Below are 27,504 nucleotides of genomic sequence, written 5' to 3'. Positions count from 1 at the left end.
AAGCAAGGTCAAACACTTGTGGTTAAGGAAAGAGATTAAATTTCTTTAAGGAAAGAAATCCTTTTTAAATGAAATGTTATATTTAGCTCATCTTGAGGCCCCCCTATAGCTGGTCCCTCTAGAATGGAATTCACTCCAATGTCATATCGCAAATAAAATGGAATGTATTTAAGTAACAAACAAGCTACATTGGGCAAGAAATGAGATAATCTGAAAAGGGCAAAATATGATATGAGATTCTTAATAATAATAATAATAATAATAATAATAATAATAATAATAATAATAATAATAATAATAATAATAGAGAATCTGGAATAAATCAGTTAACGGTTCAAGGCAAGTTAAGTTCAGTCAATTCGGTCAAAAACTTCTCTGGAATCCATTTCACAGACCAAAGAGGACTTAAATTTAATTGGCCAAGTTTTAACAGAGATGATGATATAATTACAACAATTGCCGAAGCAGAATCTAATATCCAAAAACATGCTGTGGACTCTCAAGACGATCTTGGGTACAAAATAAAGATAAGACACCCTCGGTTAGATAGTCGGCTTAAAATCAATATTCCATTAGATAAGGTAAAATGTAACAAGGATCTTAGGAATAAAATAAAAGATAATGATGTTAACATGACTAAGGCAGATAAAGGTAATTCTGTGGTCATATTGGATAGAAAAATTACATTGAAAAAACTGAAAAGTTTTTCTGACGTGTGTTTTGCCAAAGTTAATAAGCACCCTACAGCTAGGATACAAAAAAGTTTAAAATCACTATTGAAACATTCTACGTGCATCCTCAGTTAAGGGGAAATTCAGAAGATGATAAGTATTTTACCAAGAATTCCTTAGTCCTGGAACATAGTTCTTAATTAGCAAAGTATTTGCAACAGGACGGCGTGAACACTTGAGTACAGCGTGCAAGGTAACGGGACGGCATGGAGCTACGGAACCAAGAATGAGAGAGATAGCTATGTCACCTGCTATGACGCAATTATCACGTGAAGCTGACTCGCTCGTGTAGAATGTACTGGAGACTTTTCTATATATCCTACACCCTTTAAGGTACAGAAAAATGAAGTACATCATCGTAAAGCCCACTATTTAAACATCACAGTGTCAAGATTTCTAGTAAATCGACCCACAGATTATGGAGATATTGAGTTGAGAAGAAATCTCATTTTTTCACTAGCTAACAGCAGCTGACCTCAACTTTGTCTATAAACGGAGGAACATTGGAGAGGTAAAGCCAGTTACAAATTGCAACTCAACCATGACGGATCATCATACTGTCGCCGCGTACATGTCGTGAACCTGGAAACTTTGTCGTGCGTTATGTGTTACTAATTTTCTTACTTGGAAAAATTTCAACAGTGCATCGTAACTTAGAAAAATCCAGCGTGTGTCAAGACGAACATTTCTCGGTAATAGCCCGGGACTTATAAAATTTCAGCGTGTGGTAAGGTGAAATTTAACAATTGACAGTTATAGTTCGGTACTTATATTACTCTTGAAATCTCTGAACTAAGCATTTTCGTAACAGAGAGTGACCGACTTATCTAATGTTGTCTTACTTGTGAACAGTGATGTTAGATAACCAAGTGAATCTTAAGGTTATTTTATAACAAATTAGGGAAGTATTAACTCAATTGAAAGAAAATATCACATATTATCTCCTTAATATTTTCGTCACGAGCAATTAGGAACATTCAAACTATGTCTTTCGTGTGTGTTGAGTGAACGGAATTTGCACTTCATAACACAGCAATCTTTAGTCTTCATGTTTTATTTTCAATCAAATACAGTGAGCTGTAGAAGGGCAGTGACATTACTTACCTGTGTAAATAGGATGAATTATTCAGAAACTGTGCTTTGAACTGTGTTCTAAAGGCAGAATCTTCCGAACTGTGTTTATTTGAACTGTGCTTCGAAACCATAACTATTTCAAACTGTGTTTTTATTTCAAAGTGTAGTCAAGTTATTTTTGTTCAGAGCTGTGCTTCTCATTTCAAACTTTACACAATAGACTGTGATTCGAATGTGATACTAAGTACTATTTACTAGTGATTTACTAATTTTCACTTAATAGAATCGTGCTGGTTCGACACTCACAATTTAAACTGTCAATTGAACTTTCTCATGTCAGCACAATTTATTACGTTACACAAGAAATCTTGACCGAGTGTTTAACCCTCATATAAACCTAACACCCGATGCGACGTAGGATTAAACGTGGTAAAACGTGGGAGATGTTACGTAGTGCAGCATGGGAGATGGTACGTAGTACAGCGTGGGAGATGGTACGTGGTGCTATGGTGGACATTATGACACCGACGGAGTTCCGAAAATGCTGTTCGCTGAACCACATTCACCAGTTCCAGCATGAAAAATGATTCAGATGATATGAGTGCGTTTAACATCAAACTTCTGAACTGTAAAGACAGTGATAACTTTCAACAAACTTTTTGATGTCATTCACTTAATTTCAAAGTGTTCAATAGCACTAGTCAGCTACAAAGTCATACTAGACTTCCTGAAATAATAACTTTATATTTTTTCTTTCCAAGTCCTAATTTAAAAAATACTTTAGTAATTTCAAGTGATAATACTAGAAAAGAATTTAGGTATTTCAAATAATAATTTTAGAAAGTCTTTAGGAAAGTGAAGTGCTAATTATAGAGAGACTTTAGGTTTCAAGTTATATTCCTAGAAAGACTAGTTTTTCAAGTGATATTGCTAAAAAGACTAGGAAGTTATGAAGCAATATTTATTTACCAAAGAAGATTTATTTTCAAATTTCGTTCATCACAAGCATTTATTAGCATTCTTAACATTGCGTATAACAAGCAATAATAAATACCACAGAAGGGAGTTACTGTCAATTTCTGATTTCAAATGCTAAGCAGAAAAGAGGTTATTAATGCATCACATCAGTTAAATCAATTTAATCTTAAAAAAGTAACATCTGTTATTTCGCACTGCGAACGCCTTTCTCTGGACGGGCTCCTAAGAACTGAACACTCACTGAGACCGTTCTCATGCTCCTTTTCCTGTGACATTTCCTGGTACATTTTGAACCCCAGATGACCTACGGCTAGAGCGTTGCCAAAATCCATGAAGTAGGAGTACATGTTAGTCTTATTATTAACTGTAAGAACAGTCCTTCGTATGAAATCTCCAAATTCTTCCACGGATTTCTTTCTAACAACTATAGGTTTCGCAAGAAATCAATAAAAAGATTTTTTTAAATTTGAAAAGTTTCAAACTTCTGCCACATCATTACATATGTTCATATGCATACCTAATATGTATGCAAATATCCTGGTCAGTAAAACAATCGATTGTTATTAGAATGAATTTAACTAGTCAAGGTCATCTAGGGAAGTTAGAGATTGAACAATTCATTACCATTCTAGAGTTTGTCACAAAAACGACTATTTTACATTCAACAACACTATTTATTGTCAAGAGGGATTACCAATGGGAGCTCCAGCCTTGGGTATCCTAGCCAATATTTATTTACACCATCTAGAACACCACAAAATAATTGGACATATTCAAGGTTTGTATTTTTGTACATGATTCATGGACGATACCTTCATAATAATAGATAAACTTTACAACAATGGTAACAATGTCTTACAATTTTTTAATTCATTAGATGAAAGAATATAATTTACACTTTAAAATGAGGACAATCCTTTAAATTTCTTGGATGTGACCGTTAAGAGGGAACCCGGTGAGTTCTCTTATATAGTACATAGAAAGGATATATTTACTCCGGTGACCATTAAAAATGTTTCTTTACATCCTGGAGGTCATAAGAGGGCTGCTTTATTTCAGTATGGTTTATCGTGCCTTCAATTTACCTTTATCTTATACAGAAAGAGGAAAACAATTACGGTACATACAGAAGACAGCCATTATGAAAGGATTCAGTGTTAATACCATTAATAAACTTATAAGCAAAGTAATCTGTAGGCCTTCGGGCTGAGCAGAGGTCGCTTGGTAGGCCAAGGCCCTTCACGGGCTGTAGTGCCATGGGGTTTGGTTTGGTTTTTATAAGTAAAGTAAAAAGAAAGAACAGCATAAGACTAACACGAGAGAATCGCAAGAGTTCAAGGTACGTGAATTTACAATTACAAACCCAGGGATTTGTCAAATCAAAAAATTATTAAAGAAACGCGACTATTAAGTCTCATTTTCATATATTTTGTAACCATAATAGTGTAAATTACAATAAAGAGTATTAATTAGATTCAGGAATCTATAAACTTAAGTGCGATCAATATTTTGTCACGTACGTGGGGCAAACAGGTAGGAGTTTTCAAACTAGATATCTAGAACACGTCAATGCCAATAGACACAAGAAGTATTCTGCTACGAGTGTCCATATGGGAGATACTGGTCACCAGTATAATGATATAAATAGAGACTTGACCATTTTAAAATAAAAGTGAGCAAAGGCAACCTGATGAGCAGTTACAAAAATATTTATATAGGTTTGGACCAAAGTATTAACGCAAAAAAATTGAATGCTGTACAAGAGAACAAAAATCCGTTATGTGAACAGATACCGTCAATTTTATCATCACGAAAAATTAAGAATTTGAAGTTACGTCCTCTAAAACAAACACCCCACCCTCCCGTTCTACATATAGGCCGAGCTATTTGTCCTTTCCCTACTAATAGCACTGCACCCGCCCTATCACCTCTAGCCAAGTTAAGCCGGGGAGAGGAAGCATAAATATAACGCGCGCAGTAGCATTTCGAGAAGCAAATCAGAGCGAGGCTCAGATGTGAACCAGCTATAGGTAGTTTCATCAACTTTGATGGTAAACTTTTACGTCGTGCATTCGTGACGGAAACATATTTCTGAAATTTTCGAGGGTTTTAAAACCATTAATTTTATATATTTCTTTCTTTCCAGTCCTGGTCTTTTTAGAACGGAATATTCACAAGATTTAAGCTACCAATATGTTGGTCATTCAGCGCAAATCTTTGCCAAACGACAGGCTATCTCGAAAGCATTAAATTCCTTCTACCTGAAACAGCTTATTTTTTGAAAGGAATTACCATATGAATTAAAGCTTTCAAATATTCTGATGTGGATTTGGTCTCATGTCCTATTCTGAGGCAAGAATTCAAATCTCCCTCAGTCAGTACACCGAAGCTAGCAGCTACTAGCACTGCATGTCGTACCTTCAAGAAATGTCATTCAAATATTGATATTGAAAAAAATTATTTTTGCAAGAAGTGATGTACAATTTTATGTAAATAGTGTATATGTTTTGCTTTAATGTATTATCAAACAGTTCATAAAGGACATGGGTTTATCCGTTTTTAAATTATTAGACAGCAAAAATGAGCATTGAGACGTTATGGCTGGCATGTCATATTTTCAAGAATGGCATTCAAATTTTAACATTGAAAATTAAAAATTAAAAAATTGCAACAAGTGATTCACATTTTTATGTAAATAATGTGTATAGTTTATATTTCGTGTATTCTCAGACAGTTGTTAAAGGACATGGGTTTTTCCATTTTAAAATTATTAGACAGCAACAATAAGCTTTGTAATCTGCTATGAGACATTATGGCTGAAGAAGTCTCAAATGAGATGAAGCATAATCAAAAGTATGTTTAATATTTTTGTATTAAGTATTATTCACTTGTAAAATGAAGTATATTGGTTGAGTGGACCATTAAACCTAACACTAGTTCTTAATTTAACAATGTAACAATTAAATTGTAACAATGAAGCCAACCAGTCTAAGAAAGTTTTAAATAAGTTTATGAATCTTAAAATTAGAGAAGCGAAAATTTCAAAAGACATAGCGTTTTTAAAAGAGTGTTTAGTAAACAACATAATTTCCAAATTTTTGAGACCTTCCTAAAGTAAAAATACAGTATATATCAACTCACTTTTACCTTTCGATTCAAAACAAGGTCAACCACTTGTGGTTAAAGAAAGAGATTAATTTATTTCCTGAAATAAATCCTTTTAAAATGAAAAGTTATATTTAGCTCATCTTGAGGCCCCCTATGGCTGGTCCCTCTAGAATGGAATTCATTGCAATGTCATATCGAAAATAAAATGAAATGAATTTAATTAAGAAACAAGCCACATTGAACAACAAATTAGGTAAATGTAAAAAGGGCGAAATATGATACGGAGGTTTTTAATAATAATAATAATAATAATAATAATAATAATAATAATAGAAAATCTGGAATGAATCAGTTAACGGTTCAAGACAAGTTAAGTTCATTCAATTTGGTCAAAAATCTCTCCGGAATCCATTTCACAGACCAAGAATTAGACACTCTTAAAAAGAGGACCTAAATTTAATTGGTCATGTTTTAACAGAGATGATGATATAATTACAACTATCGCCGAAGCGGAATCGAATATCCAAACACTTCCTGTCGACTCTCAAGATGATCTTAGGTACAAAATAAAGAAAAGACTCCCTCGGTTAGTTAGCTTTAAACCAATATTCCATTAGACAAGGTAAAATGTAACAAGGATCTTAGGAAAAAATAAAAGACAATGATGTTATCGTGACTAAGGCAGATAAAGATAACTGTACGGTCATATTGGACATAAAATATTACATTGAAAATATTGAATTTTTTCTGGCGATTATTTTTCCAGAGTTAGTAAGGACCCCACAGCTAGGATACAAAAAAGTTCAAAATTGAAAAATTCTACGTTCATCCTCAATGAAAACGAAATTGAGAACGTGATAAATATGAACCCCAGGTTACCTACTGCTAGAGCGTTGCCAAAATCCATAAAGTAGGAATACCTGTTGGACCTTTTATTAACTGTAAGTTCAGTCCTTTGTATGAAATATCCAAATTTATGCACGGATTACTTTGTAACAACTATAGGTTTCACAATAAATCAATAATGAGAAAATCAGTAGATTTTTGTAAAAGTCTGGGAAGTTTCAAACTTCTGCCACATCATTATTTATGTTCGCATGACATAACTAATATGTATGCAAATATCCCGGTCAGTAAAACAATAGATATTATTAGAGCGAATTTAACTTGTCAAGGTCATCTAGGGGAGTTAGAGATTGAACAATCCATTACCGAGCTCGATAGCTGAAGTCGCATAAGTGCGGCCAGTATCCAGTATTCGGGAGATAGTAGGTTCGAACCCCACTGTCGGCAGCCCTGAAGATGGTTTTCCGTGGTTTCCCATTTTCACACCAGGCAAATGCTGGGGCTATACCTTAATTAAGGCCACGGCCGCTTCCTTCCCACTCCTAGCCCTTTCCTGTCCCATCGTCGCAATAAGACCTATCTGCGTCAGTGCGATGTAAAGCAACTAGCAAAAAAAACAACAAAAAAACAATTCATTAAAATTCTATAGTTTGTCACAAAATACAACTATTTTACGTTTAACAACACTCTTTATGGTCAAGTGTGATTACAAATGGGAGCTCCAGCCTCGGGCATCCTAGCCAATATTTGTTTAGACCATATAGAACAACACAAAATAATTAAACATATTCAAGGTTTGGAGTTTTGGACACGATTCATGGATGATAACTTTGTGAAAATAGATATACTTGATAAAAATAGTAACAATATCTTACAATTTTTAAATTCATTAGATGAAAGAATAAAATTTACACTTGAAAATGAGAAGGACAATGCTTTAAATTTCTTAGATGTGACGATTAAGACGGAACCCAGTAAGTTCTCCTATAAAGTATATAGAAGGGGTACGTTTCCTCCAGTGACCATTGAAAATTATTCTTTACGTCCTGGTAATCATAAGAGGGCTGCTTATTTCAGTACGGCTTATAGAGCCTTAAATTTACCCTTATCTTATATAGAAAAAGAGAAAGGATTAGGGTACATGCAGAAGATACCATTATGAATGTGTTCAGTGTTAATACCATTAATAAACTTTTAAATAAAGTAAGAAGAAAGAACAACATAAGACTAACACCTGAGAATTGCAAGTGTTCAAAGAATGCGACTTTTACATTTACAAACCCAGCGATATTTCAAATCACAAAATTATTTAAGAAACATGACTATCAAGTCTCATTTTCAACAAAGAACAATGATGTTCATATATTTTATAACCATAATAGTGTAAATTACAATAAAGGAAATTACTTAGAATCTGGAATCTATGATCTTAAGTGCGATCAATGCTTTTTCACGTACGTGGGACAAACAGGTAAGAGGATTCAAGCTAGATATCTCGAACACGTCAATACGAATATACACAAGAAGTGTTCTGCTATGAGTGTCGATATGGGAGATACTGGTCACCAATATACTGACATAAATGCAGACTTGACCATTTAAAAGAAGTGAGCGAAGGGAACCTGATGAGCAATTACGAAAATATTAAAGTAGGTTTGGACCAGAGTATTAACACAAACAAGAATTTGAATGACATATAAGACATGAACAGATACTGTCGCATTCATCACGAAAAATTAATAATTTGAAGTTACGTCCTCTAAAATAAACATCCCAATCTCCCGTTCTACATATAGGCCCAGCTATTTCCCCTTCCCCTGCTAATAGCACTGCTCCCCCTCCTACCGCCCCTAGATAAGTTTCGGCAGGTGAGAGGAAACATAATTATAACACGCATAGTAGCGTGGCGAGAATGCATCAAAGCGAGGCTCAGATGTGAACTAGATTTAGGGAGTTTCATTAACTTTGATGGTAAGCTTCTTTGTCTCGCATTTGTGATGGATACAGATTTCTTAAGTTTCCGAGGGTTTTAAACCCATTAATTTTATATATCTCTTTCTTTCCAGACTTTGTCTTTTTAAAAAGGATTATTCATAAGAATTAAGCTGCCAATTTGGTGGTCATGCGGCACAGATCATTGCCATACGACAGACTATCTCAGAAGCATTAGATTCCTTCTACTTGAAATAGCTTATTTGTTGAAAGGAATTTCCATATGAATTAAAGCTTCCAAATATTCTGATGTGGATTTGGTCCCATTTTCCTATTCCGAGGCAAGAATTGAAATCTCCTCAGTCGGTAAACTGAAGCTACCACCTAGTAGCACTACATGTCATATTTTCAAGAAATGTCATTCAAATTTTAACATTGAAGATTTAAAAAAAATGCTACCAGCGATGGACAATTTTACGTAAATATTGTGTATATTGTGTAGTTTGTTCTCAAACAGTTCTTAAAGGACATGTGTTCTTCCATTTTTATATTATTCGACTGCAACAATGACCTTTGTTATCTGCTACGAGACGTTATGGCAGAATTAGTCTTAAATGAGATTAAACACGTTCCAAAGTATGTTTAATACCTTTTTATATTAAATAGTTTTCACTTGTAAGTGAAGTGTATTGATTAGGTGGATCATTAAACCTAACACTAGTTCTTAATTTAAACTGTATCAATACGGATCTATGTGATGAATTTCATAAATTGTAACAATGTTGCATTGTCAAGAGAGCGAAATTTTAATGTTGCGTTAGTGCCAAAAGGAATGCACCGAGCACGTGGCTGCCTGGTTTGGGTCACATAGCTATCAGCTTGCATTCGGGAGTTAGTGGGTTTGAATTCCACTATTGTCAGCTCCGAAAATGCTTTCAATCAATCAATCAATCAATCAATCAATCAATCAATCAATCAATCAATCAATCAATCAATCAATCAATCAATCAATCAATCAATCAATCAATCAATCCTGATCTGCATTTAGGGCAGTTGTTCGGGTGGCAGATTCCCTCTCTGTTGTTTTCCTAGCCTTTTCTTAAATTATTTCAAAGAAATTGGAAATTTATTAAACATCTCCCTTGGTAAGTTATTCCATTTTCTAACTCCCATTCCTCATATTGAGTTGATGAATCCTCTGAATTGCTGGGATATCCACAAAGCAGTGTTTTGGGTCCAGCAGCCAATATTGTTGCTCTCTTAGCACCACCCAGGGGTCACGTGTAGAGTAATATGAGGTTAAACCTACGGACGTGTAGCAACGGAGACCCCACTCTAAAGATGGCTGACTTCTGGAAACACAAGTGGAAGATTACCAGCGAGCTTTATTGCGACTGCTCTGACGTGCCTCAGACCGTTCAACATATCGTCACAGTGTGCCCACTCCGAAGATTCAGTGGGACAATAAAGGACATCCACGAGGCCAGTGATGAAGCTGTGAGTTGGACAACAAAACCGGACAATCAGCTTTAGCAGCAATGCAGATATTTGTAAATAATCAAATTGTAACAATGTATCCTCCTGCCATACGAAATATATATACTCCCATTCCTATAAACAAATATTTGCCCGAATTTGTCTTCTTGAATTCGAACTTTATCTTGATTGTGATCTTTCCTACTTTTTTTGCTAGTTGCTTTACGTCGCACCGACACAGATAGGTCTTATGGCGACGATTTCCTACTTTTAAAGACACCACTCAAGCTTATTTGTTTACTAATATCATTCCACCCCATCTCTCCACTGACTGCTTGGAACATACTACTTAGTCGAGCAGCTTGTCTTCTTTCTCCCAAGTCTTCCCAGCCCAAACTTCGCAGTATTTTTGTAACGCTACCCTTTTGTCGGGAATCACCTAGAACAAACTGAGCTGCTTTTTCTTTGGATTTTTTTCCAGTTCTTGAACCAAGTAATCCTGGTGAGGGTCCCTTACACTTGAATCATACTCTATTTGGGGTCTTACCAGAGACTTATGTGCCCTCTCCTTTACATCCTTACTATGATGGTAGTCCCAAAAATAAGGTCTTCTATTTTTTTATAAATACAGAACTCTGTTCGTGTGGCTGTTAGTCACAATATTGTAAACATGTTTCCCACACTCGCATATACACATGCGCACACCACGCTGAGGCACTCAGTCTTCGCTTGGCAGCCATTGAGAATGGAGCTCATAAGGAATGTCAAACCCTCTAAACACCTAAAAGCTTGTATATACCTCCATATCTCTCTTGTCAGGCCCGAAGTAGAATACGCAAGCATTGCATGGAATCCAGCAAATAAAATATATATTGCACAGATCAAAATTCCAAAAGAGATATTTAAAGTACTTACATTTCAAAAAAACCAGTAATTATTCAGACATATCATACAATGAACTTCTCCTAAATTTTGAAATAGAAAGCTTGGAACTGAGGAGACAAAAGGATGACACGAAGTTTCTCTACAAAACTGTAAATTCTATTATTGACAACCCTGACTTTTTATGTCTGTTGAGCTTTCACGTGCGCAGGTTTAATGCGAGGACAAATGTAACTTTTGAGAATAAAGGAAGTCAGAGCAACTGCTCAAAAAATTCCCCACTCTACAGGCTATGCAATGTCTACAACAGTACAGTTCAGAAAAATATTTCTTTAGACTATTGTGTACCTCTAGACCTGTTCTTACAACAATTGACCATCTCTGTGAAAACCCTCTAAATAACTTGTAATGGTGATTTGAACCACAAAATGTATTTTAAAAATTCTACATTAAGCCCTGTCCCATAAGTATAATTATAAGTGTTAGAACTAGAAGAAAATAATATTTAGATATGAAATTAATTTTTTTATTTTACTCTTTCATGTAAAGGTTAAATTAGATTAGCTATGAAATACTGTTCCTTTCTCATTGTAAATATAATATTAGAATGGTTCAGAGTTTAGGTTATTACACTAGTTAGGTACGAAATTATGTTTTCCATCTACTTGTTTCTTGTAAGGATTAGATATGAAATATCTTTTCTTTCTCACTGTATGTATAATATTAGAATAGTTTAGATATTAGATTATTAGATTGATTCAAAACATTGAAAAATAAACACATGTAAACAATTACCACTGTAATTGGGATTAGAAATCCTGTGGTGCGCAGTAAATAAATAAATAAATAAATAAATAAATAAATAAATAAATAAATAAATAAATAAATAAATAAATAAATAAATAAATAAATAAATAAATAAATAAATAAATAAATCAGTAAATAAATGCCGCTAAACATTATCCCTGAGCACCATCAAAATCCGGGCCATTATCATGACTTTCCTAACATCAGAAAGCAAACATATTGAGCAACATTATATGGAAGTTCTACTGTGTATCTAAATACTATGGATAATAAAATCCATATTATTACTCAATTAAAGATTATCAGCTGGACTGCTCCATCTCTTAACAATTTCATTTTACACAACATTTTGGCAAATACCAATGAAAGTAGCTTTTAGAATTAATTATTTTAACCATATTAACCTATTGTATAACAATCTCCCTGCCTCTAAATTAAGATAAATCAGCAATCAAAATCAGTACCTTTTCCACAGAGTGGTATTTATTTCTACAGCACCATGTGTCGAGCTATGAAACTACTCTGATTACAGTGCATGAATCTGCTTGTCAAGGCTGGTTTAAAAGCGCAATATAGGTCTAGTTGGCCGAGATTTAAGCAAACAAGAACTAGCATTCTGGGGACATGTTAAGAGTATTTCTTCCCTATATCGTGGCTATTTCAAAGAGCTCTTGGTGTTATTAATATGAAGGAGCCCTTTTGAAATTCAGAATAATTATTCTAAAGTTCTAAAGTTAGCAGTATATTTAGCAGGGGTTCAAAAATAATACAGAAGTACGTAACAGAACGTACATCACAATACATACAAGACCATGTGTACTTAAAAATTCTTAACGTATGGTTGGGTTTTATGATGTTAGTGCTGATCGAACTTCTGAGCCTCTTTTTAGTCTTGATGATGGGCTTTTGGAGCAAGTTAGCTACAACAAAAGGTCACTTAAATGATCTTCAGAAAAAGATAAAGGACAAAGCACTTCAATATCTATTAATGCATTATGTATCCCATTGCTTAATCTGAGTGTTGCAGCAAAGTATTCACTGTATTTCCAAATAGCATGTATTTTATGGAAGTGTCACTGGAATTCCATTTCTATTTTACTCTTTCATAATTTAGCAAAAGAGAACTCATGAAATACACTCGTTTTCAGCTTGATGTGTTAAAATTCTAGCAGAATCCTGCTGGTGTTCTACTTCTAAATTGCTGCATGTAATTCTAGAAAATTGGAATAGTCTAAACCTTGTATTTGGAACAATAATGAATAACAAACCATCGGACAAAATTTTTTATTCAGTTCGGTGAATGTTTCCAAAGTGAAATGAATAATTTTGAATTTACAATCCTGGCTGTGATATTTAATGATATTATTTCTCTGACAGACATTTTATATGATGTTCTGCTGGAGAAATCACTGGACATTATATTTTGAAGATAAGAAGTGCATGTAGCCTACTGAACAGCTAAGGAAGTGGCCATTACTTCTTGGATTTTTTGATAAAGGTAAAAAGGTGACTGTCATTGTTCAGATAAGAGTGTTTGGTACCCTGACTGAGAACAAAAATGTTCAAAATTTCAAACTTTTGAAAGCTGTTCCAATAGAAATGGAAGACAGATTTCAAGACTGTGACAATTTGCAGTTTTTCTCCTAGTCAACACAAAAAGATTTGACAAAATTTGATAGAATTTCCTCCAACTTTATTTCAAAACCTATTGCATTGCTACCCTTATATTTTTTAACTTGGTTGACTTAAAAATGACTTATGTCTTGTGTATGCCAACAAAATGTCCAGATCAGTTTCTGGAATAGTTTCAAACTATGTCACGAGCATAAAATGTGTTTGAAGAAATGCATTACATTATTTTCTTTAGTCTTAAGGATTCCTTCAAAAAGTGTTTCAGCAGAGAGAACTTTTTTCTTGCTTAAATAGAATTAAATCAAGCTCATGAAGCACAATATCACAAGGAAGACTTTCAATGTTAGCTCATATTTCCATCCAGAAAGAAACTCTCTGTGAACTGATCAAGAAAAGATCATTTTATGAGGACATTATAGATGGGTTTGCTACTCTCAAGGACAGAGGAATTGATTTAATAAATAAGAATAAGAATAAGAATAAGCAATAGGTAAGTTTTGCTTGCTGGAAAATATATTTGCTTGTGTATTATACGGGATGATTTGGCGGATTAATTATACCAGGAGAAGTGTATTTCCATGTCTGATCATTGCTGTAATCTTAGGAGTGTGTCTGATTTTGCTTGCAGTCTTGGGTTTGATTTTGTCAAAGAGTGAATTTTTTCTATGTGTATTGACTTGGAATGGCATTCACTGAGTCTTGTGACATCACTGAGACGAAGTGTACTTTTCTTGGATACACTAACTGACTTTCGTGGTATTACAGTAGGTGCTGTCCAGCTGCTGCTGCTGCTGCCAATTCTATGATGGGCAGTAATAACACTATGTCACTCTTTGGAAAAATCAGGATAAGTACATATTTGACATTGTCAGCTCAGTATCTATGAGTGGACAGATGGTTGCAAGTCAAAGCCTGCCATAATACACTGCATTCCATAGTGCGCATAGCAGTACAAAATGAAATTTTCAAATGACAGATGATCAGAACAGTATAAGTTGACTTGCATTCTTATACTTTTCTTTGACTTGTACTGTTATTGCATCCCATCACAGAATTGTCTTCATCATAATTAGCATAATAATAACAGTAATGGCTGAAATAATTCAGTTTCTTAGGAAAATTATTTTAATTTCGTGGCTGTGGTCGCATGGTTAACTTTAAGACACTCCTTCACCTACCTGACAGGGCAGGAGCCACAACTGACTTACACATAGAATCATTGTGAGGGGAGCCATAACATACAATGTCCTTCACTTAATGTTTGTACAGGGAACACTGAACAGTTTACGGGACATGTTGGTGCACTAACATATATTATTGACCAACTGAAATCTCCTTTTGCTAAGGAAGCTCTCGTTCACCTTCGTTTCTGAATGTGAAGTCTGTCCTACGGTAGTAGTAGTCCCATTCACAAATACAAGGATTGGACCCCAGTGCCAGCAGCACCTAATCGAAGTGTGGTTTTCTCTTTTTTTTTCACTCACTCCAAGAAAACTTCAGGATTAATCTATATTTGAAGTCTCGAGGCACTTAACTGCAAATAAGTACATGTGCTTACGCTGCCACAAATTTTACAATTGCGCTGATTATGAGAACAATGAAACACATAAGAGATGATGATCAAAGATGTAGTAAGTTGCTAAAAATGATTAAAAATAAACCAAAATTTAAGGGTCTCATCGATTGTTCATATTTTAATCATTCTTTCTCTTCTATCAAAGAATCTGTCAGTTCACAGTCTATGCTGCTTTGTATAGCATTTTTTAAGCTATGGTAATCAGGTATGTTTTCTTTTGTACTCTAGTTGTTCTTAAGTTATTTCAACATTTTTCAAGACTTCTTTTTCAGAATACTTTTCATTCTTCATACCACACCTGAATCAGTTTTGTTCTTCAACATCTACCTCAAAAATTTGTGAAACACCTTTTCAGTGATCATGACATATGAAAGCCATTCAATGCAATGATACTCAGGAGTGGCTGTATAGCACTGCTCCTGCTTTTATAAGACCACATCCATTACTGGCAGCAATACTATTGTCTGATTGTCGATTTTATTCATTCTTCGTGTCTAGTAGGTACAGTATTTGAAGATTTTCCCCTTCAACATGACAAGCATGAGAGAGCAGGGAATTGCAACTACCCCTAGCAGACAGTTACAGGGAGGGCAAAATTAAACAGCTATAAGGAGCTGTACTTTCATTTGCTAAGTGTGCTTTGCTCTGCATTAAACAGTAGTGTATAGCGTAGTGTATAAGTATTCTTTATATGTATCTTAGGTAATGTCCTGTAAATACACTGGCGGAAAGAAAAATATCCAAACGCCAAGAAGGGGTTGTGCTATATTAACAAACTTTAGTAGGCATGTTTATACATTTGAAAGATGACGTTGATTCAAATATCCCACAAATCGCATTAGCGTGGTGCTAGTAGCGGCCCCAGGACTTTGCATATCAGGTTTGCTTTAAATACGGGCTGCACTGTTCTAGAGCGTTAGTTACCCGTGAGATTGAACAGAACGAGTGTGAGTGGGTCAATAATGCCTATACGATGACGAGGAGACCAGTATCAACAGCTCACTGCAGTTGAACGAGGCCGTATAATAGGGCTACGTGAAGGTGGATTTTCCTTCCGCGCTATTGCAGAACGACTTGGCAGGAATGTCTCCACTGTGCATGCGTGCTGGCAGCAGTGGTCACGAGGAGGTATGCTCGCAAGAAGATCAGACTCCGGACATCCCCTTGGCTCCACCGAGAGGGAGGACCGCCGTATTCGGCATATGGCTGTGGCACAGCGGACTGCGTCAGCAGCAACAATTCAAGTGGCAGTTGGCACCATAATGGCACAACAAACGGTTCGAAATTGGTTACTTGAAGGACGGCTCCGAGCCAGATGCCTTGTGGCATGCATTCCACTTACCCAAAACCACTGCCAACTGCGACTTCCATGGTGTCAAGCGAGAGCTCATTGGAGGATGGAGTGGAGGTCCGTTGTGTTTTCTGATGAAAGCCGGCTCTGCCTTGGTGCCAGTGGTGGCCATGTGTTGGTTAGAAGGTAGCCAGGTGAGCGCCTGCACTACAACTGTCTGCGCCATAGACACGCTGGACCTACAACGGAGTTATGGTCTGGGGAACAATTTCCTATGACAGCAGGAACACTCTCGTGGTTATCCCTTGCACCCTGACTGCAGATGTGTACATCCGTCTGCTGATTCGACCTGTTGTGCTACCATTCATCAACAGCATTCCCGGGGATGTTTTCCAACAGGATAATGCATGCCCCCATCCTGCTGTTGTAACCCAACGTGCCCTACAGAGTGTCGACATGTTGCCTTGGCCTGCTCGATCCCCCAATCTGTCCCCAATTGAGCACGTGTGGGACATCATTGGACGACAACTCCAGTGTCATCCACAACTGGCATTAACCATCCCTGTATTGACCGATCAAGTGCAACAGGCATATTCCATCCCACAAGATGACATCCGGCACCTGTATGACACAATGCATGCACGTTTGCATACCTGTATTGACCAGTCAGATGATTATACCGGTTATTAATGGACCAGTATGGCACATTTTCAATTGTTTTTCTCGTGCGGATATTAACCTGTAGTCATGTACCTCTAATGAATTAAATATTTTAACACGACAAATATATTGCCAAAATTTCCGTATTCTGAATTCCTTATTTCATGGTGTTTGGATTTTTTCCTGCCAGTGTATTAAATATTATAGTGACATATTTAAAGAAGAAAACATTGGATGTGCTAACTTAGGTGCTGCTTTTGCTCTATTTAATTGCTGTTGTGTGTTTACTTGGAGGAAGGGTGGAACCAAAGCATTCAGAAAGGAAATATCTGGTTTAGTATTCATGCGTACTAAAGGTGAATAAGAAGGTGCAAAATACAGTAGACCACTATTTTTTGTTAGTAATGTGTGGGAAAGGACGAATCTGTTTTTTATTGTTATATATTCCTTTGTATATATAGGTACCATTTATATATTGAATGTATATTGTACCATCCATTGTATTTATTATGTATAAATAAATAAATAAATAAATAAATAAATAAATAAATAAATAAATAAATAAATAAATAAATAAATAAATAAAGCTACGAGATTTTCTAAGACTTTAACAGAAAATATTTTACGTGAGAAATACACAAAACGTTCTCTTCATAGCCCCACTAAGAAGAGATTTCACCAAAGGAATAAAACTAATATTGACCGTTTTGATTGCGACACATTGTGACGACTCATTTCAACTCTGTATTGGGGAGAATTTATACCCCAGATTACATGACATACTTTCCACCTTAAAGGAGCAGTTATATCTTGAAATTAGTTGGTGGCCTCTTTGGAAATTTACATTGGGTTCTGGTACAAAATACTTCCATTGAAAAGATTTAATGGAGCACTCTGATATTGTATCGAAGTGGAATCATCTTTTATATAAAGTGAAAGATATGAGGTAAAGTAAGTAAACTCTTATCCTCGTCCTAAGGTGGTGCAGCTCTTTTTCAGGCATACTCTCAATGTAGGGAAGCTGTGTGTACCATTTTAACCACATACCAGCCCCCCTGCTAATCTTAAATTTTGATACTATCGGGAATCAAACCTGGACCTCTGAGGTTGGCAGCTAAAAATGCTAACCATTACACTACGAAGGCAGACAAACAAGAGGTAAACAGGAAGGTCCGAAATGTATCTAGATGAAACTTTCCTTACATTAATCTGATGCGCGACAAGATGTGTTTTTTATATAAAAATAAGTTCCCAGAAGGAAGCTATACAAGTGGAGGTACATACTTCCCTGAGTGCACCGTCATTGCATTGTCCTATATAAGAGGCTTGCAGTGGTGTCTCAATAGTGCACTAACCGCCAATGTCTTGGAAAGGTGTGAAAATCCAACTGATGAGCCCATTACTACATTGGGGCGAAACACTGGTAATTTCATGAGTGATAAAGACTAAAGACTATACAGCTTGAATGTTTTTAAAATGTGGATTATTTATGATACCAGAAGGCTTCAAAGTTCCCATTGGTAAGAGGTGTTGTATAATCATAGTTTATGCCAGCAGTGAAGACTGTTTCATGGAAGATGCACTGTTCGTTTTCTCAGTCTAAATCTACCAAGGACTGCCATGAGGACATGGTGGTTAGTGATTGATTCTGGAAGTTTCTCAGAGGGCAGTTTCTCTTCAATATTCCTCCCAAGTCTTATATTGTGATGGGAAATGTAGGCTATCACTCCAATGAACTAGACAAAGGACTTGCATCAAGTAGCTTTAAAGCACAAATGCGGAGGTGGTTATGAGAAGAAAACATTCTGTTTGATGAATGTATGGTTAAGCCTAAATTTTATGAAATACATTTTTATAAACTCAATTCAGAACATACAAAAAGAGATCAAATCGAAGAAGGAATCGGACATAATGTACGGTAATTCAGTTACATTTCTACCATTGTGAATTTTTACCCTATCAAGCTTATATGGGCACAAGTAAAGGGCAATGTACAAAAAATGTACAAAATTTACCAAGGGACACACATTACAAATATTTTAAGAGTGGTATGTTCAATTAATACTGAGTGGTGAAAAGATGCAAGCCAGCATGAAAGAAATACAGAGGATTTCTACTGGGAACAAGACCTGTTAGCCAACCAAATCACCGATGAGTTCATCATAAACTTAGCTGTGGATTCTAATCATTGTAGAATTGTGAATAAGGTAAAGTAAATATTACACACTAGACATATAATTACTTTTAGCTTATTACGAGCGACTAGAGGATATAATATGAACAATATAACCTGGAAGAACTTTTAAGGATATTTTATGATTGTGATTTATCTTAAATAAGGTACAATTGTAACGTTTTGATGCTATTTGTGTGAACGGAAACAAGACTATGAAGTCTTTGATAAAGCCATTGCAGAAGAAATTGAACATAGTGTCTTTCTTCTTACCTTGCAATTCCTGCGTCAAGACTGAAGATGTGTCAAGATGGCCCCACGATGAGTGTTAATGCTCGCCCTCCTTACGAAGGTGGGTAGCAGAAACAAGTCCGTTGGGGGCTGAGAAGGGAGCCTACCTGTATAAAGATGTGCAAATTGTCTCCTTTTTCCGTATTTGTCCTTGTCTTCTCTTCCTTCACTGACCTGTCATTGTGTTCATCCTATTATTTGTTCCTTATCATGGTTTTCTCTTTATATGACTGCCACGCCACTTCTTTGTTAGAATATTTCTGCATTATTTTAAACATTTGATTGCTATGCAGAAGAAAGAATTTCTATTGTTACTGCCAGTTTGTTTTGAGACACTGGGTAGCTCCTATACCCACACTATCATGCCCCATGACTATGGTTTGTGTATGATAGTGGGAAGAGTCCACCAAACAATTTTTTTAATATTTCATTTTATGGTATAACTAACTGCTAGTACAATCATGCAGTGTGATAGGGAAAGTTTACCTGAGACCATATGAGCAGGCTACGACGACCGATTCGGTGAAGGAGCACGCAAGCTATAACCGTGCCCACAATCTGAGCAACCCCACTGGCAATTGTTGTTATTTCCTTGTTAATACTAGACCCCGTGCTGGAAAAAATGGACTCCAAGTAGGATGATATTGGCCGTATTCCACAGAAGCGGCTCAATATTCGTATGCCAAGAGTGTGGAAAAAGGGCTTCATTAGAGTCTTATCTAGCAAGCGCCACACCTTGACGCATCCTTTCAAAGAAGGCCTTCCTTTTCTTCCTAAAGATGCCACATACTGGAGTTGCTAAAAAGACATAGGAACATTAAAATACAGTTACATCTTTTTCTAGAATAAACTAAATAATTTTCTGCTTTTCAGCATTGACATTATGTTCTTATATAATATCTCACAAAGTGATTGTATCATAAGGTATGATGGTTCTACCTGCATAGTTTAATTCAATGGCCTATGAAGTGATGAGCGGAAAGTAATGCAGGAGGACATGGCTGTTATAGGAAGGAAGCTAAAATTACCAAATGAAATAAAAAGGAAGAAGAAAAGTCATTCATCTTCAGATTAAGAGGACAACAAAGTTATTGACAGTGATGTAGAATTTTCATACGGCAATGGGAAGTTTTCTACTGACAAACAGGGAGGAAGAGAAGAAACAAGTCATTCTTATTCAGATTAAGTAAACAAAAAGTTATTACAATTTTTACAAGTGTAGGAACTGTGGGTGTGGCCAGGCATTAAGGAGTATGAGGGAGAAGTTGGAGAGTTTGAGGGAGATAATTAGGATTCTCTCAGAAGACAGGAAAGAAGGTTGGCCTCCCTCAAACAATGCACAGAATACAGTAGGTGTAAAAGAGGGATGGGAAGGAAAGGGGGGAAATTGTAGAAGACAGATGGTCTAATGTTTTAAGGGGAAGGAGAGTGCTGGTTAAAGGCTCTATTCAGGATCGGAATTCAGGACAAGTGTCTGTGAGAAATCGGTAGAGTTTCTGCAGTTAGAACAACAGAAGGAAGATTAGGAATAGGGAACTGTTGCTGAGAAGTGTGGAAGTAGGAGGAAAGGAAAAGGTAAGAAAGGGAAATGTGGAGTAGAGAATAGGAAAAGACAGTTGGAACAGGGTCATGGGAGGTAGAAAAGGGAGGAGGAAGTGGCTTGTGCAGCTGTCAGGAGAGATAGGGCTGGCCAGGAGGGGAGGTGATCAAATAAGATGGGTAGGGTTGAGGCTCTGGTCAAGGGGGAATTACATTGTTAGATATGTGGGGAAAGTGTGTGGAGGACAGGAAACCAGGGTAGAGTGTTATCCAGGAATTCGGTTGGGGCAGATGTTGAGGAGGAAAGTAGAAGGGAAGGAGGGAAAGAAGAAGGTGGTAGTGTTTTACGTTGGTACCTAAAGCGTAAGGCAAGCAGGTACAAGTACCAACATAGTTGCTTATGTGTGGAATCTGGTAAATGCAGCACGGGTGGAGTTTAAGGAAGCGGAGATTGTCATAAATGGAATACTGTGTAGGAGGGGTACTGACTGGAAAGTGATTGGGGATTTGAATGAGACTATGGAGTGGCTATGTGGGAAATTGGGAGTGAGATTTCTAGATCCTAATGGGGGTAGGAGATTGGGGTCTGCACTCAGAAAGTTAGGAAATTTGTTTAGAACGGTTATAGGGAGGTAGATTCAGTTTAACGGGGTGGCCTAAGGAGTGGTGATAAGGGTACAGGGATCTGGAAATCAAGTAGGGATGACACAAAAATGTTAGTGTTGAACTGTAGAAGTATTGTAAAGAAAGGACTAGAATTAAGTAATTTAATAGATATATACTTACCAGATATTGTAATAGGAGTTGAATCATGGCTGAGAAATGATATAATGGATGCAGGAATTTTCTCACAAAACTGGAGTGTGTATCGCAGAGACAGGATAAGAATGCTAGGAGGGCGAGTTTTCATTCTGGTGAAAGAAGAATTTGTAAGGTACGTAGATGACATGCATGAAATTCTAGGTGGAAGGCTTATTTCTAAGGATAATAGGCAACTTGATGTCTTTGGAGTGTACAGACCAGGAAGGGGTAGTGCAGACGCAGATTCAAAATTATTTGATAAGATAATCAGCTATGTGGGAAACAATACGGAAAGGAATTTTATTGTAGCAGGAGATCCCAATTTACCAAATGTCAGTCGGGATGGTAATGTAAATGACAGGGAGCATGACCAACAAATGGCAAATAAGTTAATATGGGAAGGACAGCTGATTCAGAAATTGATAGAACCAACTAGAGGAAAGAATATTCTGGACGTGGTGCTGGTAAAACAAGATGAGCTCTATACAGAAACCCAAGTAATAGTAATCACGAAGTTGTTTTTGTCATAATCAAAAATAAATGTGAAAGAAAGGAAGGTCTTAAAAGTAGGACTATTAGGCAGTACCATATGGCTGATAAAGTAGGTATGAGGGAGTTTTTAAAAGGTAACTATTACCGGTGGAAAACAGTAAATAAGAACGTAAACAGACTCTGGGATGGATTTAAATCAATTGTTGAGAAATGTGAAAACAGGTTTGTACCTTTAAAGGTGATAAGGAATGGTAAAGACCCACTTTATTATAACACAGAAATAAAGAGACCAAGAAGGAGGTGCAGATTGGAAAGATATAGATTTAGAAATGGCTGTGGAAGTAGGGAGAAATTGAAGGAACTTACTAGAAAATTGAATCTAGCAAAGAATTTTGCTGAGGATAGCATGATGTCAAGCATAATTGGCAGTCATACAAATTTTAGTGAAAAATTGAAGGTTATGTATAGGTACTTCAAGGTTGAAACAGGTTCCAAGAAATTCCATGAATCATTAATGAACAATGGGAGTGTGTTTGTGAGGATCTTCAAAAGGCAGAAGTATTCAGTCAGCAGAATGTAAGGATTGTTGCTTACAAGGATAATGCACATATAGTAGTATTAAAATTTACCTATGATAGCAATGACATTTACAATAAGATACAAAATTTGAAAACTTGAAAAAAGAGCTGGAATTTATAAGATTTCTGGGGATATACTAAGGACAATGGGTTAAGATATAGTATCATATTTGAAGTACTTATTTGATTATTGTCTGCATGAAGGAGCTATACCAAAATGCATGGAAAGTTGCTATAGTAGCCTCTATGTATAAAGGGAAGGGTGATAGACATAAACAATATGGAAAGGAATGTGAAAATTACAGGCCAATCTGTTTGACATGCATTGCATTTAAGCTTTGGGAAAGCATTCTTTCTGATTATATTAGATATGTTTGCAAGAATAACCGGTTTGAGAGAAGGCAGTTCAGGTTTAGGAAAATCTATTCCACTGGAGCTCAACTTGAAGGATTCCAGTACGATATAGTAGATACGGTATCTTGGATTCAGGACGTCAAATGGACTGTATCGCGATTGACCTGTCTAAGGCATTTTATAGGGTGAATCATGGGAGACTACTGGCAAAAATTAGTGCAATTGAACTAGACAAAAGAGTGACTGAATGGGTTGCTATACTTCTAGAAAATAGATCTAAGAGAATTAGAGTAGGTAAAGCTTTATCTGACCCTGTAATAATTAAGAGGGGAATTCCTCAAGGCAGTATTTTGGACCTTTAAGTTTCATACCGTGTGGTCCACCAACCCATTGCGATCCGGATTTATGTATCTCTTCATATTTACTACAATTATGAAAGACATCGGTCCCTCTCCCAAAACCGGGGTAATATAACGAGATGTGTGCTTAAGGGCAAGATGACAACAGAAATCGTGAGCGGCACAATGAATTCATTATGGTTACCTCGAATGAACCCGTAAAACGAGTACAGATACGCAGAACCTATACTTAAAACAGGAGGTGGATGCACAGACCGGGAGCGCGGTATTGTATAGGCTGGGAAGTGGGCGTCGTCGGTCAAGTGTCACGGTAGCTTACGTGACAAGCGGGCGGGGAGATACGTGATAGTGGACAGTTCTCGAGGTAGGAGGTTCGATTCCCACATAAGAATTTTTTATCAGCCATTTGCCTGGGATGTTGTAAGGTTGCGTACTTGATAGCTTCCAAGGACTGATTTGTTTATTTGACCCTGTATAAGTCCGTATGTATCTTTGAATTGGATGTGGTGCTGGGTTGGACAAGAATGAGGTGAGTGGCCAGTTACCTGCGTCATACATGTTCCAAGCTTCATAGACCACCGGTAGGGCAAAGTATGTCCCATTGGAACAACAATTACATGCGATGGCAGGTAAGTATGTAGCTGCGCGAACTCCCCTCCGTCGGAGCAATTCACAAAACAAAATGTATTCACTGCCTCGAGATGTATTCCAGCGACGAGTATGTAGATATGTTACTTACTATGGAGAAGCTAGACAGAATGCATATCAGGCACAACTCCTGCACCAAGAACGCTATATGGATAGACGACAACCGACGGGCATGATATTTCGGAGTGTGGAAAGACACCTGCGGGATACTGCTTCCCTGGGAAGGACACGGCCTGTTTGAGACCATCCCGTGACATCTTCTGACAATGAAGAGATCGTGTTTGACGCTATCCGGTATACCCCTCATACTAGCACACGGGCTATTGCACAGGAGACAAACATCAGCCGAGAGTCTGTTATGTGGATGTTGCATACCCACCAGTTTCACCCATAACATCTGCATTTACACCAGGAGCTCCGTGGTTATGGTGCTGATGCCCGGGTGGCGTTCTGTCAATGGATCCTACATCATGTGAACACAGATCCTGCTTTTCTAGCAACTCTCTTATTTACAGATGAAGCACAGTTCCACAATAATGGAACTGTTAATCGCCATAGTATGCATTACTGGGGTGTGGATAATACCCATTGTGTGAGACAGACAGATTTTCAGGTACAATCAGGCGTGAATGTATGGTGTGGAATCATGGGTGGTCACCTCATCGGTCTCCATTTCTTTGAGGGCCATCTGACCAGTCAACGCTATTTGCAGTTTCTCAAAGATGAACTACCACCGTTTTTGGAACATGTGCCGCTCCTTGACCACTGCATGATGTGGTTTCAACATGACGGAACTCCACCACACATAGCGGTGCTCGACCCGGAAGCATCTCCATGCGACGTATCCTGATAAATGGATAGGGTGGGGAGGACCTGTGCCCTGACCTACCAGACTGCCTGATATTAGGCCCCTGGATATTTTTCTGTGGGGCCATGTAAAACAACTGGTGTATGCACAGGAGCCGGCCAGTCCTTGTCATCTTAGACAGCTCATCACCGAGGCATGCAGATCCGTATCGCCAGAGATATTACAATGGGTCAGACGGCCCTTACAACATCGCGCGCAGCTCTGTATCGACCACGAAGGTTGTCAGTTTGAGCAGGTGCTGCGTTAAACGACGTGGATAACTGAAATCCTGTCACATGTTTCCTAGCCTCCATCAACCCAGCTCCATACCAACGGCCCTTTTCAGGGCCAAATAGGAAAAAACAGTCTGTGAAAAATACCGGTATTAAGTATACAACCTTGCCACATCCCAGGAAACTGGCTTAAAAATAATTGCATGGAACTTTAACCTTCTAATCTTCGAGCACTGTCAACTATCACACATCCTACCGTGCGCTAGACATGTGAGCTACTGCGACACTTGAACTATGGCGCCCAATTCTCAGCCTATATGGCCACAGACCATCATCTCCATATCCTCGTCCAACCCAGCACCATACCCAATGCAACGATGCGGTCTTCTACAGGGTCAAGTAAACAAATCAGTACTTAGAAGCTATCCATATGCAACCTAACCACATCCCAGGCAAATGACTGTTAAAAAATTCTTATGTGGCATTCGAACATGCTACCTCGAGCACTGTCCAGTATCACATACCTCCCCACCCACTTGCCATGTGAGCTACTGGGACACTTGACTTATGGCGCCCACTTTCCAGCCTATACAATACCGTGCTCCCGGTCTGTGCATCCATCTCCTGTTTTAAAGTACGCGTTCTGCGTATCTGTATTCATTTTACGGGTTCATTCGAGGTACCCATAATTAATCAATAGTGGCGCTCACGATTTCTGCTCTCTTCTAGCCCGTAAACACACATCTCATTATATTGCGCCAGTTTAGTGAGAGGGACCGATGTCTTTCAGAATTGTAGCAAATGTGAAGGGATGCATAAAACTGGATCACAAGGGGCTGGTGGACTACCTGGTATATATGAATGATATGAGTAAAGAAGTGGAATCGGAGATAAGGCTTTGTGGATGATGTTATTCTGTATAGAGTAATAAATAAGTTACAAGATTGTGAGCAACTGCAAAATGACCTCGATGATGTTGTGAGATGGACAGTATGCAACGGTATGATGATAAACAGGGTTAAAAGTCAGACTGTGAGTTTCACAAATAGGAAAAGTCCTCTCAGTTTTAATTACCGCATTGATGGGGTGAAAGTTGTGAAAGTTCCTTGTGGGAATCGTTGTAAGTACGTAGGTGTTAATACCGATATAAGGAAATGTCTTCATTGGGGTATTCACATAAATGGGATTGTAAGTAAAAGGTGCAGATCGTCGCATGGGTGTTTTAGGAGTTGTAGTAAGTATGTAAAGGAGAGGGTATATAAGTCTCTGGTAAGACCCCAACTAGAGTATCGTTCCAGTGTATGGAACCCTCACCAGGATTACTTGATTCAAGAACTGGAAAAAATCTAAAGAAAAGCAGCTCGATTTGTTCTGGGTTATTGCTGACCAAAGTGTAACGTTACAAAAATGTTGCGAAGTTTGAGCTGGGAAAACTTGGGAGAAAGGAAATGAGCTGCTCGACTAAGCCCTATGTGATAAATAATAATGTCCAATAACGGACCAACTATATTGGTATTACAAGTGGTATGTTCCGAGCTGTGAGTGGAGGAATGGCGTGGAGTGACATTAGTAGACGAATAAGTTTGAGTGGTGTCTTTAAAAGTATGAAAGATCACAATTTGAAGATAAAGGTGGAATTCAAGAGGACAAATTGGGGCAAATATTCATTTATAGAAAGGGGAGTTAGGGATAGGAATAACTTACCGAGGGAGATGTTCAACAAATTCCCAATTTCTTTGAAATCATTGAAGAAAAGGCTAGGAAAACAACAGATAGGGTATCTGCCACCTTGGCAACTGCCCTAAATGCAGATTAGTAGTGACTGATTGATGCAGTGATGCAGAAAGTCTATGCTGCAATGGGAAGTTTTCTGCTGGCACAGGGAGGAAAAGTGGATCTGATAAATTAAATATAGAATTTGGGTGGCACCAAATGTTGAATAGGAAAATCATAAAAATTTCACCTGTATTTTTGAGGATTAGAGAGATTCTGGGCCAAAATCTTTATAGAAAGGAAGTTTTTTCAATTTTCTTTACATTGCACCAACACAGATAGGTCTTATTGTGACGATGGGATAGGAAAGGCATATGAGTGGGAAGGAAGCGGCCATGGCCTTCATTGAGGTACAGCCCCGGCATTTGCCTGGTGTGACAAAAAATGTTTTAATATTTTGTGTTGTATTAACTTAATCTTGCA

The 27,504-nt window shown here is 37.3% G+C and overlaps 1 protein-coding gene across 1 annotated transcript in view; it reads right to left on the bottom strand.

Moving 5' to 3' along the window:
• The window catches only part of LOC136864570 (facilitated trehalose transporter Tret1), a 180,248-nt gene that overhangs the window by 51,590 nt on the left and 101,154 nt on the right, over positions 1-27,504 (bottom strand). The window contains exon 4 of the mRNA XM_067141745.2: positions 19,944-20,255. Within this exon, the coding sequence (XP_066997846.2) occupies positions 19,944-20,255 (312 nt within the window). The remainder of the gene's footprint in view (positions 1-19,943; positions 20,256-27,504) is intronic.

Source organism: Anabrus simplex, chromosome 2 (assembly GCF_040414725.1).
Source record: "Anabrus simplex isolate iqAnaSimp1 chromosome 2, ASM4041472v1, whole genome shotgun sequence".
Classification (NCBI taxonomy): Eukaryota; Metazoa; Arthropoda; class Insecta; order Orthoptera; family Tettigoniidae; genus Anabrus; species Anabrus simplex.
This window is presented reverse-complemented; position numbering and strand designations above follow the sequence as displayed.